This window comes from Rhinopithecus roxellana, chromosome 15 (assembly GCF_007565055.1).
Source record: "Rhinopithecus roxellana isolate Shanxi Qingling chromosome 15, ASM756505v1, whole genome shotgun sequence".
In the NCBI taxonomy this organism is placed as follows: domain Eukaryota; kingdom Metazoa; phylum Chordata; class Mammalia; order Primates; family Cercopithecidae; genus Rhinopithecus; species Rhinopithecus roxellana.
The window spans coordinates 12,837,633-12,850,995 of NC_044563.1; the positions used below are offsets into that span (position 1 = coordinate 12,837,633).

The 13,363-nt window shown below is 55.2% G+C and overlaps 2 protein-coding genes across 2 annotated transcripts; both read left to right on the forward strand.

Annotated features, from left to right (window-relative positions):
* Positions 1–8,277: 8,277 nt before the first annotated feature.
* ZNRD2 (zinc ribbon domain containing 2) lies at positions 8,278–10,837 on the forward strand. Its single transcript, XM_010377663.2, has 4 exons — positions 8,278–9,567; positions 9,661–9,812; positions 9,943–10,027; positions 10,460–10,837. The coding sequence occupies exons 1-4, from the start codon at positions 9,471–9,473 to the stop codon at positions 10,801–10,803; spliced, it is 678 nt and encodes a 225-aa protein (XP_010375965.2). The 5' UTR covers positions 8,278–9,470; the 3' UTR covers positions 10,804–10,837.
* A 314-nt stretch (positions 10,838–11,151) lies between these two features.
* On the forward strand, positions 11,152–13,264 carry FAM89B (family with sequence similarity 89 member B). The gene is made up of 2 exons (XM_010377662.2): positions 11,152–12,036; positions 12,431–13,264. Exons 1-2 carry the CDS (start codon positions 11,746–11,748, stop codon positions 12,707–12,709), a joined length of 570 nt encoding a protein of 189 aa, XP_010375964.1. The 5' UTR covers positions 11,152–11,745; the 3' UTR covers positions 12,710–13,264.
* The last annotated feature ends 99 nt before the right edge of the window (positions 13,265–13,363 follow it).

Below are 13,363 nucleotides of genomic sequence, written 5' to 3' on the forward strand. Positions count from 1 at the left end.
CTGGTGCCCACCCTGCCACCTCCCCCCTTTCCCTTCGTCTGGCTGTGCTGGCGGGGCTGGCTCTGGGCCTCAGACACTCTGGAATCGCCAAGGTCTGAGCTCAGGGCCTGGCCCCCTTCCCAGGCTAACAGCCGCGAGGAGGGGGGCGCTGTTCAAGGGCCCAGGGGCTAGAGAGGCGCACAGCAGAGCCCCAGGGCAGAGGCTGGCAGTGGCTGGGGGTGGGGGTCTTGAGTTTGGCCATGGCTGGAGAGGAGCATAGTTCCAGACCAGGCTTGTCCACTGGTCTGGAAGGAAAGGCTGCAACGTCCGGGGCCTCAGGCCTTACTGTAGGGCCTGCCAGGAGACCCCAGGGTTTAGTCTCTGACTCACAGAACTCAGCAGGAGGCGGGGACGGCTAGGGCACATCCAGGAAGAGCGCTGCCAAGTCAGGGCGGCACCGGACCCTCTCCCGGACAGCACCCGGGCAGCAGTCTAATTGGGGGGAGGAGGTTCAGGGACTCACTTTCAGGCACACCTGTCCAAGGAACTCTCAGTTTTTACTGTGAGCATAAGTTGATGTGGGTAGCTTCAGGAGGACCCTTAGTAAGTCCAGTCTGGTGGTGCAGGGCTGGGACAGGCAATCACAGGTTCCCAGGGATCCCTGCTGCCGGAATCCAGGAGGGAGTGTGAGGGGCAAGCCCCTGCTTCTTGGGGCCCTGGTCCACACTGAGGCGGGGAATAATGCTAGGTGCTGACCACCTGCCAGGCACAGGGCTGAGCATTGAATACTCATTTTTTCCTAACACTCATCTGAATCTGTCCGGACCCTGCCTAGAGCTGGCTGTGGCTCACCGTGGAGCACAGCACAGTCAAACAGTCCAGGGTTGGATTCTTACTGTCTCTAAGCCTCAGTTTCATTGCTTGTGAGATGGGGATCTGTTCACTCAACATCTATGTTCAACTACTGGTAATACAAAATTAAAAAATAAATGTAAAAAATTCACTCAACAAACTGAGACTCCACCACGTCCTAAGCTCTTGGCCACAAATAGAGCCAGTCCTACCCTAGAACCAGTCCTGCCCTCCTGGAGCTGCTGTATTAGGGGAACTGGATATGTGCCAAATCAATTCACACAGAACTGTGGCTACAACAGAGGCTGGTACCGTGCAGAGGCTGGTACCGTGACAGAGAAGAGCAGAGAAGCAGGACAGGAGAGGGCTGGGACCTGGAAGACAAAGGGACTCTTCCACTGGAAGCTGGAAGATGAGTAGGAGTGAGTCACACCTGTGGGCATCTGACCTCAGGGAAGGCTGCAGGGGGAGCCTATCCAGAGAACTGAGAAAAGGCCAGTGAACAACAGGAGGTGGTGGAGAGGGAGAGCTGAAGGTGGTAGTGGTGGTGGGAGGGGCCAGCCGTGGTGAGGAATTTGCTTTTATTTTCACTGCAGTGGGACTGTGTCAGGGCAAGAATGAGCACCCTGCCTTCATCCCAGGAGAGAGATCTCACTTGGCCCCAGGAGAGAGGTATTTGGGAGGGGAGATGTAAAGACTGGGTGAAGTGGGGCTGCTGGAGAGGCAGGTGGCATGAATGGTCCCCAGAATCCTGGTCTGATCCCTGGATGGGCAGAGAAGAGGGGAGACAGAGGAGCTGGAAACACGGGGCAGGGTCCACAGCTCTGTTCTGGCCCTGCTGAATTTGAGATACTTGTGAGTCATCCAAGTGGAGGCGCCCAAAACTGGGAGTCTGCAGCTCACACGGGACATCTGACCTGGAGACAGGGGCCTGGGGTTATACAGGGGCATCTACGACAGTGGGAAAGGGTGGGCTTACTATGAAGAGAAGAGGGCCCAGGGTGCCCCAGGGAGGTCACCGTTCCCAGGTCAGGGAGAGGAGGCGGAGTCAGGCAAAAGACCAGAAGGAGCAGCTGGAGGGAGCAGAGAGGAAAACCAGGAGTGTGGTGGGGAAGAGCCAGGAGGAAGGTGTGGCCCTTGTGTCTAAAGCTGCTGCCAGTAGGATGGGGGGATGACAGCCTTTCTTCAGCAGCTGATGAGGGGACTCAGTGAGAGGGAGCAATGAAACTGTCCAGCCCAGTAATGATGCCTAACTCAAATGATACCCAACCAAATTCCTTCAGCTCTCAGGGCCTCCGCAGGAAATAGCTGAAACCACTGAGGCTAGCAACAGAGGGACATCACTCCAGTGCACATTGCTCCATTGGCATAACCAGGGAGGGCTGCCTGAGAGGTATGGCCTGAAGCAAAGCAGCAGCCCCTGGCCTCCTGCAGCCTGCAGGGAGGATGCTGGGGAAAAAAAATATCATCCTAATCTCCTCCTGGTCACGGGTCTCCAGCTGGGCCTCCTGTGGGCTGAACCCAGAAGAAAGTCTATGGACTGAGGGGCCTGGGGGTGCAGCAGGTGCAGCTTAGCTTCCTGGTGTAGCAGGGAGGTCAGGAATGCAGACGGGGTCTGCAGGGCAAGCTGACAAAGCCCAACACACATGGTCTCTTTGGCCTGAACATCTTTTCTAACCTCATCACCACATGTGGCACCTGATTTGCCTAGAATCTGCCAGCACACCCTTTTTTTTTTTTTTTTTGAGACAGGGTCTCACTCCATGCCAGGGCTGGAGTGCAGTGGCATGATCTTGGCTCACTGCAGCCTCAACATCCCAGACTCAAGGGATCCTCCCACCTATACCCACCCCCTCCCACCCCCACCTCAACAGGTGGAACTGTAGATGTACAACCAAGCTTCACTAATGTTAGGGTTTGTTTTTTGTTTTTGTTTTTGTTTTTTTATTTTTTTTGGAGACAAGCTCTTGCTCTGCTGGAGTGCAGTGGTACGATCTTGGCTTCACTCTGCAGCCTCCATCTCCTGGGTTCAAGCAATTCTCATGCCTCAGCATCCCCAATTAGCTGGGACTACAGGGTCATGCCACCATACCTGGCTAATTTTTTTTTGTATTTTTAGTAGAGACGGGGTTTCACTATGTTGGCCAGACTGGACTCAAACTCCTGACCTCAAGTGAGCCACCTGCCTTGGCCTCCTAAAATGCTGGGATTACAGGCGTGAGCCACCACGCCCAGCTGCAGCACACTTTTATTCCTCCATGATGTACATTCTCCTGTTAGTCCAAGGAGACCATGATCTTCCTGATTATTTCAGATCATTCCTGGCAATAACAGGTCTTCCCACTGCTACTCTGCATCATCTGGTCCCTCCTCCTCCTGGTGCCAGAGTCACCTTTCAAAACCTAATTCCACCATGACTCTCCTCCTTAAAATACCTCCAGTGATTTCCGTTGCTCACCCAAGCCTGCCAGGTCCACTGTGCCTCAGAGCGGCTGAGCTCATTCCTCTGTCTGGGAATGCTCTTCTGCCAACTTCGTGGTCCTCATGTCAGGGTTCCTGCAGATGCTTTTCTCTAAAATAGCCATCCCTTGGCCAGGCGTGGTGGCTCACGCCTGTAATCCCAGCACTTTGGGAGGCCTAGGTGGGCAGATCAATTGAGGTCAGGAGTTAGAGACCAGCCTGGCAAACATGTGAAAACCCATCTCTACTAAAAATACAAAAATTAGCCGGCTTGGTGGCGGGCGCCTGTAGTCCCAGCTACTCGGGAGGCTGAGGCAGGAGAATCACTTGAACCCGGGAGGCAGAGGCTGCAATGAGCTGAGATCACACCATTGCACTCCTGCCTCAGTAACAGAGCAAGGCTGTGCCTCAAAAATAAGTAAAATAAACATTAAAAAATTTTACAAAATGAAACAGCCATCCCTAGCCCTCTGGGTCACATCACCTGTGTTTTTCCCTGGTACTCCACAAAATCTGAAGCATTCTTCTTTGTGGATTTGTTGACTTGCTTATTGTTCATCTTACCACCCTCTGAGGGATGGACAACCTTGTCTCCAGATCTCAGAACAAGGCTTGGCACAGAGAGGGTGCTGAAGTTTGTTGATTGACTACACAGAGAGGCCACGAGAGTGCCTGCCATCTACCATGCACTCTACACTGTGGGGGCACATCATCCTCCCAGCGACCCTGCAAAGGGGAAACCAAGGCTCTGAAAGATGAAACAACTAGACTCAGCCAGGTGCGGTGGCTCCCGCCTGTAATCCTAGCACTTTGGGAGGCTGAGGCAGGCGGATCACAAGATCAGGAGATCGAGACCATCCTGGCTAATATGGTGAAACTCCGTCTCTACTACTAAAAAAAAACCCCCCCGCAAAAAAAAAAGTAGCTGGGCATGGTGGTGGGCACCTGTAGTCCCAGCTACTCCGGAGGCTAAGGCAAGAGAATGGCATGAACCCAGCAGGCGGGGCTTACAGTGAGCTGAGGTAGCGCCACTGCACTCCAGCCTGGGTGACAGAGCGAGACTCTGTGTCAAAAAACAAAAACAAGCAAGCAAACAAAAAGCAACTAGACTCAGGTCACCTGGTGATTGAACCGAAGCCTGCCTGATCCAGAACCTATATATACAATGATCCTGAGGAGAGGAATGGAAGGTGTCCCGAAGGCATCAGGAGACCTGACATTTGTTCACAATGTCCTGAAGATAGGTGGGTAGGACCCTGAGGGCAACGAGGGGCTTTGCTGGAATGGGACGAGGAGGAGGCATGGGACCCAGACCCAGGGAATGTTCAGGCTGCTCAAATGTTCTTGAGGTTCTTGGGTTTTTGAAGCCCAGAGAAGATATGGGACTTGACTGAGGTTACACAACCAGCCATTAGCAGAGCCAGAACCTGAACTCAGGGCTCCTGATGCCGTGCTAAGGGATTGGCTGGACAGGGTGACAGCAGCTGCATGACAAAAGTTCTGTCTCAGGAGGCAGCATCGCAGTGGTTGTTTTCTAGCATTAGATCATACTGGCTGTGTCATGCATCAGCTAAGTGAACTGGGAAAATTCTTCAACTTCTCTATGCCTCAGTCCTCGACCCCCTACCCGTCCTTTTTTTTTTTTTTTAGAGACAGTCTCTCTATATTGCCCAGTCAATATAGAGTCAAACTCTTGGCCTCAAGTGATCCTCCCCATTCAGCCTTTTGAGTAGCTGAGATTACAGGCACACGACCCTGCACCTGGCTTTCCTCATTTTAAAACAGGGAATGAGGCCAGTCTCAGTGGCTCATGCCTGTAATCCCAGCACTTGGGAGACCGAGGCGAGCAGATTGCTTGAGGCCGGAGTTCCAGACCGGCCTGGCCAACATGGTGAAACCCTGTCTCTGCTAAAAATACAAAAAATTAGCCAGGTGTGGTGGCACATGCCTGTATTCCAGCTACTTGGGAGGCTGAGGCATGAGAATTGCTTGAACCCAGGAGGCAGAGGCTGCAGTGAGCCGAGATGGCGCCACTGCACTCCAGCCTGGGTGACAGAGTGGGGCTCTGTCTCAAAAAATAAAAGTAAAAAAATAAAAAAATTGGCCAGGCACAGAGGCTCACGCCTGTAATCCTAGCACTTTGGGAGGCCGAGGCGGATGGATCACGAGGTCAGGAGATTGAGACCATCCTGGCCAACATTAAAAATGCAAAAATTAGCCGTACGTGGTGGTGCGCCCCTTAGTCCTCAGGAGACTGAGGCAGGAGAATCTCTTGAACCTGGGAGGCAGAGGTTGCAGTGAGCCAAGATTGTGCCACTGCACTCCAGCCTGGTGACAGAGCAAGATGCCTTCTCCAAAAAAAAAAAAAAAATTAACAGATTAACAGGGAAGTCGGGGCGTGGTGGCTCACACCTGTAATCCCAGCACTTTGGGAGGCCAAGGCGAGTGGATCACTTGAGGTCAGGAGTTCGAGACCAGCCTGGCCAACATGGTGAAACTCCATCTGCCAAAAATACAAAAATTAGCTGGACGTGGTGGTACATGCCTGTACTCCCAGCTACTGAGGAGGCAGAGGTTGCAGTGAGCCAAGATTGTGCCACTGCACTCCAGCCTGGGCAACAGAACGAGACTCTCTCTCAAAAATAAAAATAAAAATAAGCAGGGAATCAGTGGGCTGATATTTATGAGGCCCTTAGCAGATGCCTGCCACATAGTAAGCACTCAGGATATGTGAGACCTTGTCATCATTGTCTGCATCTGCAAGCCAAGATGGGCAGGGTGACGAGAGATGGGCTGCTGGTGGGGAGGAGGAGAGCCACTGTGCCATGAGAGCCACTGTGCCATGAGGGTGTATCAGGTGCTGTGCCGCCTCTATGTGTTGTCCCTCTGAGTTCTGAATGTCTTTGGGAAGAAAGAAATGGCTCTTGGGGAGGGGGTGGGTGGGTAGAAGGGAAAGGGGCCACACTCATCAGTTTTGTTTATTTTTTTTTGAGACAGAGTCTCACTCTGTTGCCAGGCTGGAGTGCAGTGGCACAATCTCAGCTCACTGCAACCTCTACTTCCTGGGTTCAAGCGATTCTTGTGCCTCGGCCTCCTGAGTAGCTAGGATTATAGGCAGCCACCACCACCACTCCCAGCTAATTTTTTGTATTTTTAGTAGATACGGGGTTTCAGCATGTTGGTCAGGCTGATCTCGAACTCCTGGCCTCAGGTGATCCGCCTGCCTTGGCCTCCCAAAGTGTGGGATTATAGACATGAACCACTGCGCCCGGCCTTGCTCATCAGTTTTGAAGATGAGGGATGGAAGTGATGAAGTCCTGGAGGGGGCAATGTTGCCCTAAAGCATCTCTCTCCAAAGACACTTTACTGAAAGTGGCTGTTATTAAACCCCTCTAATGTGCCACTTACTGTGAGTAGTAAAACGATGGACACTGAGAGTTGGGATTGGAAATGAAATGAAACTATCTTCACACTTGATAAATCAGGGGGTTCTTCTGCCCTGCCACTCTTCCCTGCTTTTTGAGCACAGGAGAAATCTACTGGTAAGAGCTCAGGCTCAAGAGGTACACTGGCTGCCACCTGCCACTCCCAACTGGGTGACTGTGAATACATCTCTTACTACTCCAGGCCTCAGCCTCCTCATTTGCAAATTGGGAATGATGATAAGACCCAGCTGCCAGTGTTGTCCTAAGGAATAAGTGAAATACTTCATAAACAGCTCTTAACACAGTGCCTGGCCCAAAGAAAATACACACACCAAGTTGAGTGTGATTATTTTTATTGCTGTATCATCCAGCCACTTCCTGTATCACAGACATGTCAAGGTGATTCACATTGCAGTGAAAACCAAAAAAAAAAAAAAAAAAAGAATAGCTGACCCCTTTTCAGTGCCTGTGTGAATATACAAATGATGTGAGTTATGTTTTTCAGAGGCACAGTAATGTGGCACAGGCCACTTGTTGCCATGTGAACCATCCCCACGAAATCAGCCAGCCCAGGGAGAGCTGTAATTGAGCTGTGTGTGACTGAGCTGCTGTGGTGTGCACTATCACCCAGAAAAGAGCCTAACTACAGCCGTGTCATCAGTGCCACAAGGAGGGACCAATTTGGACTGGCTCACGTGAAGGTGTGATTCCCTTCCCCCTTCCCGTCCCCTCCCGCTCCTCCTTTCCCTTCCCTGACTGCATGCTCTGTTGCCTAGGCTGGAGTGCAGTGGCAGGATCTCCACTAACTGCAACCTCTGCCTCCTGGTTCAAGCGATTCTCCTCTCAGCCTCACAAGTAGCTGGAACTACAGGCTTGCACCACCATGCTCAGCTAGTTTTTGTATTTTTAGTAGAGACGGGGTTTCACCATGTTGGCCAGGCTGGTCTCGAACTCCTGACCTCAAGTGATCTGCCCATCTTGACCTCCCAAAGTGCTGGGATTACAGTTGTGAGCCACCATGCCTGGCCGAAGGTGTGGTACATTCTGTTGGCAAGGGAAGGGTGTGAAAGAGTCCAAGCCCACTGCTCCACAGACACTGGCCTGTCCACTGTGACTGCTGCGAATAGTTTTACCACTAACACCTGTAAGCACCTTCTATGTCAAGGACTATGAAGCACCTGAGATCTTATCCAATTTGCAAGCTGCCAAGGTAGCCTGTCAGGTTCAAGGATGCTGGCAAAATACAAGAGAGTCCTGGGTCAGAGACAAAGGACTTTATCACTGTGCAACATACAGCATGAGCACCAGCATATTTCCGTCAGTTCCTTTTAACCCTAAGTCCCATGGGGGTGATGCTGATGGGCTCAGAGTAGTGTGGACACACAGAGTAAACTGCACTGTGGGAGAGGACCCTAAGCTTAGGAAACTCAAAGCCAGTAAGCATGGCTGTCCTTTGCTCCCAGCACTTTGGGAGGCTGAGGTGGGAGGATCAGTTGAATCCAGGAGTTGGAGACCAGCGAAACCCAATCGCTACAAAAAATACAAACAAAACAAACACACACAAAACGGTGGCTCTAGTCAGCCTGATAGAAACGACTTGGGGTACAGGCCCTAAGTCAGGTACGCTGCTGCCCAAGAGCCTGACTGGTAGATGGAGATGCGAAAGGGGCACAGGGCTCTCTAGGTAAGCAGGAGGCAGCAAGAATGACAGTTCCAGGGGTTCTACGTGGAAGGAAGAGGAGGCCAGGAGGAGGGGACTTCAGGTCAGACTGAGGGGGCATGTGCCATCCGGAGGAGGAGACTGTCGATGTAATTATGAAAGTCCAAGTCCTAGCTGCTTTTACATTGCCCTAGTGTACAACCTCAGGCCCTGCAGACTGCACATCGGAGGACCCCTGCCTGCCCTGTCTGGCTTCTCTGAATCTAATAAGGGAGAGGATGCATATGGAAAAAGAACACGGAACAGAGATAGAGAGGAAAAAAAAGCACCAAGGTCCAAGTTCAGAGAGCCCTGGTAATTTTAACTTGCAACTCACCTAAGAGGAGCCTAACGGTCGCAAGAGTATGCAGGAAGGCCCCAACCCGACCCTGCCCAGTACGCAGCACCCAAGGGCGGCTGGAAGCGCAATGCGCGTGCCGAGTACAGCGCTATTCAGTCCGCAGGCTTTTTGAGGATTTCAGTTTCAAAGAACGGTCGGCTTCGGGGCGGACTTTGCTTCAGTCCCAGGCCTCGGGAGGCAGCGGGGAGACAGACTGGGACACGGAGCATGCAGAAGGGGAGGAGTCTCGAAATAGACGGAAAGCGAGAAAGCTCCCCACCTGGCCAGACTTGCTGGGCGAAGAGAGAAGCACTGAGGCCTGAGGAAGCTCCACGCGTGCGCAAAGGGCCGCTCGCTGTGATTACTCGGGTGGCGATGGTCGTGATGATGCCGCTGCCCCGCCTGCGCCGAAAGGGAAACCCCAGGGGAGGCGGAGGCCAGCGGGGATTTCTCAAGCCAGGTGGTCCCCTTCATCCACGACGGACAGGAAGGGCGACCTCCCGAGGCCACTTCCAGGTCTTGCGACCGGAGCAGAGTTGCCACGGAGACGCTCCTCCCGAGGCCTCACGCGTCGGAAGGTTCTGTCCCCCGGATTCCGGCTGACTGACGCGTCCCCAGGGCAGGTTCTCGGTAGCAGCCGACACGCCCCACTCCGGGCACAGCGAGATCTGAGGACCACGCTAAGGCGTCATTTCCGCCCTGATTCGCGGCCGCTATGGAAGGGGCGGAGCCGCAGCGGAGGGCGCGCCGCTTGGACGTCACTTCCGGTGAGCCCGGCAGCGACAACGGCAACATGGCCCTGAACGGAGCTGGTGAGGACTTGGGCGGCAGAGGCTTGTGGCTGTGAGGTACGGGAGGCAGCCCGCTCCGACAAGACCCCCAGTCCCTATGGCTCTCTTCCCTAGAAGTCGACGACTTCTCCTGGGAGCCCCCGACTGAGGCGGAGACGAAGGTGCTGCAGGCGCGACGGGAGCGGCAAGATCGCATCTCCCGGCTCATGGGCGACTATCTGCTGCGCGGTTACCGCATGCTGGGCGAGACGTGCGCGGACTGCGGGGTGAGGCGAGACTCGGGCGAGTGAGCAGGGATGGGTCTGCGGGTCAGGCCACTCAGCCTTTCCTCAGTCCTTCCCTCTGGACCTCATCGCCCGCGTCTCATTCCGACCCCATGTGCTTTTTGGTCCGTAGACGATTCTCCTCCAAGACAAACAGCGGAAAATCTACTGCGTGGCTTGTCAGGAACTCGACTCAGACGTGGACAAAGATAATCCCGGTGAGGGTAAAAAATAATCCTGGAGGGGGCCGGATGTGCTTAGGGGGGAAGCGTGGTAAGTGGTGATAGAGGCCCGAGAACAGTAGACCTGGGGGGCAACAGTGGAGTCTCTGGGTGGGGCAGAGGTAAAATGATTTCTCCTTTAGACTCTAAAGAGGACCATTAACTCAATAAGAGAACCAAGCACCTCCTGTGTGCCAGCCACTGCGCGCCAGCCACTGCGCGAGAGTCTGAGCTCAATCAGGCCCAGTACTGATGGAGAGTTGAAGCTAAGGCATAAATGTGATACAAAGTAGAAAGTGGATGAGTTGCCTTATAGAGGGACAGGGAAAACATCTCAAGCACAGAAAGAGCAGAGCAGGAAAGGAGATGGCTCACGGCTGAGGTGGGCCAGGCATCCTGACCATTCCATCCACTTTCTCCTCTTTTTAGCTCTGAATGCCCAGGCTGCCCTCTCCCAAGCTCGGGAGCACCAGCTGGCCTCTGCCTCAGAGCTGCCCTTGGGCTCTCGACCTGTGCCCCAGCCCCCAGTACCTCGTCCGGAGCACTGTGAGGGAGCTGCAGCAGGACTCAAGGCAGCCCAGGGGCCACCCACTCCTGCTGTGCCTCCAAATACAGATGTCATGGCCTGCACACAGACAGCCCTCTTGCAGAAGCTGACCTGGGCCTCTGCTGAACTGGGCTCTAGCACCTCCCTGGAGACTAGCATCCAGCTGTGTGGCCTTATCCGCGCATGTGCGGAGGCCCTGCGCAGCCTGCAGCAGCTGCAGCACTAAGAGAAGCCCCTGAGAAAAACCCTCTAGAAAAACAGCTGTTCCTCTGTGTGGTTTGTTCTTCTCCTGGTTCCGAGTGTGCATGCCAGCCCCAGCTCCACTCACGTTTTTCCTACTTTTGGCCTCTCACCTCTCCACTCTCTGCTCTCCTTGACGCCCTGAGATGAGTTGAACTTGTTTCTGCTCAGTTTCCCCAGTCAGGATGCAGGAGTAGGTAGAGGACTATGTGATGCACCTTTTCTAAGGAAGAGGTGATAGCCTTTTCAAAGGTAGCAGCCTGAGGGGTGGACCCTAGCCTTGTCTCTGGCAGCACATCTGCAGCCTCTTCCGCCATCCGGTGCCCATTCCCCACCTGGAAGTGAGATATTGGGTTCCAATCCCCTTGATAGATTTTCCTCCTTCCCCTGAGCATCCTGACCCTATCAGCCTATCCCATCTCATGGCCACCCCAGGTCCTCAGCGACAGGAGTTTGTGGTGACCTCAGCGTCAGGTGGCACGTTAGGCACCAACTGTGGACTTGCCAGTCTCCTGACTCCACTGTTGGATCATTTTCCTTGGGAGGGTAATGGGCAGAACACAGTGTGTGTGGGGGCAGGGCGCGGCGGGCAGACGGGGTGGCGAAAAGAAACGCGAAGAAACCACTCCTGCCCCCTTCGGCCTTTTCCCCACTCCGCCGTTTTTCCATCTCCCCTTGAGTGAGTGGGTGCCCCGCTGTCTTTTTCTCAGCTTTACGCGACGTGGTCCCACAGCCGTTGCCTTTTTAAGAGAGGCCCGGCCCATGCGGAGGGGGTGGGGCAGAGGCGGAGTCTGAGGAGCTGGGGAAGGAACAAAGCGCGGCCTGCGGGCGGCGGCTGGGCTCCGGCGGGGCCGCGGGGTGCGGGGCCTGCGGGCAGCGTCCCGGGCGGCGTGTTGGGGAGAAGGAGGTGGCATCGCCGTCCGTGGCGATGAACGGGCTGCCCTCGGCAGAGGCGCCGGGCGGGGCAAGCTGCGCCTTGGCCGGGCTCCCACCGCTGCCGCGCGGCCTCAGCGGCCTCCTTAATGCGAGCGGGGGCTCGTGGCGGGAGCTGGAGCGCGTCTACAGCCAGCGCAGCCGCATCCACGACGAGCTGAGCCGCGCCGCCCGCGCCCCGGACGGGCCCCGCCACGCCGCCGGCGCCACCAACGCGGGACCCGCAGCCGGCCCGCGTCGTCCTGTCAACCTCGACTCGGCGCTGGCCGCGCTGCGCAAGGAGATGGTAAGTGGGTGGGCGCCGGGCCAGCTGGGCGGGGGGCTGACGCGTAACGCAGGGGACTGGGACAGGCGGCCTGGGTCTCAGAGGACTTGTAGGCACCAGTTGGGTTCCAAGGGTTATGGTAACAATAATTAGCGATAGTTAAAAATTATGGCAGTGGTTACCATATATTTTCAAATGATCTGATGTTACTTCATTTCATCCTGCTAAATGGATAACAACCCCATTTTTTGGGTGAGAGTCGTGACTGAAGTTGCACAGCTTGCAGGTGGTGCCTGATGTCTACAAAAACTTTGTTTAGGAAGGTGCGGGGAAGATGGGCTGGGGCCCACTGTTCCAGAGGGCAGGGCTGGGGTGGCCTGGACCCCAACTCCAGCCCACCCTCAGTTGTCTGCAGGTGGGGCTGCGGCAGTTGGACATGTCCCTGTTGTGCCAGCTGTGGGGCCTGTATGAGTCAATCCAGGACTACAAACACCTGTGTCAAGACCTGAGCTTCTGTCAGGACCTGTCATCCTCCCTCCATTCGGACAGCTCCTACCCACCGGATGCGGGCCTGTCTGACGATGAGGAGCCTCCCGATGCCAGCCTGCCTCCTGACCCGCCACCCCTCACTGTGCCCCAGACGCACAATGCCCGTGACCAGTGGCTGCAGGATGCCTTCCACATCAGCCTCTGAAGAGCTGGGGGGCAGGGGGCGCGCACCCATGCAAAAGGCTCAGAAACTCCCCCTCCGGCAAGCCCTCAGACTGCGGAGCCTGCGCCTTCCCCCATACCACCTCATCTCACCTCACAGGAGGGCCAGGCATGTATTCCTCAGAGGCGAAACTGCCAAATCCTTTCTCCTGTCTTGGGTTGACTGGCACTGGGGCGGGTACCTAGGGTACAGCCTCTGCCCATGGTACTGGGCCTCCACTTCTTCCACATGTGTGCACCCCCAGCTTGGCCAACCCTCAGCCTTGCGGTGGGGCCCGAAGCATTTTCCCCTCCCCTTGGCATCTCTGGGATTGGGATGAGTGCCTCGCTCCCATCTCCTCCTCACCTTTTGTTGCTATCGGCAGCTGCTGGCTCAGGGGCATTCCCACCTCCGGGCTCTGGGTTCCTCTGCCCTGGAAGGGCTCCAGGACCCGTCCCAATACCCACCCACGGCCAGGAGGGCCAAGGCCCCGTGCTGGATATTTAAATTTAGGGGCCGGCCTCCAGGGCGCGTAGATAAATAAATACTCTCAGCGTGGTTGTGCTCTGCCTGGCTGGCTCTGGGGCGGGAAGACCGCGGCGTTCTGGCAGGTGCGGCCCCACGCTCTGCCGGCGGGTGGCGCCCGAGACCCCCGAG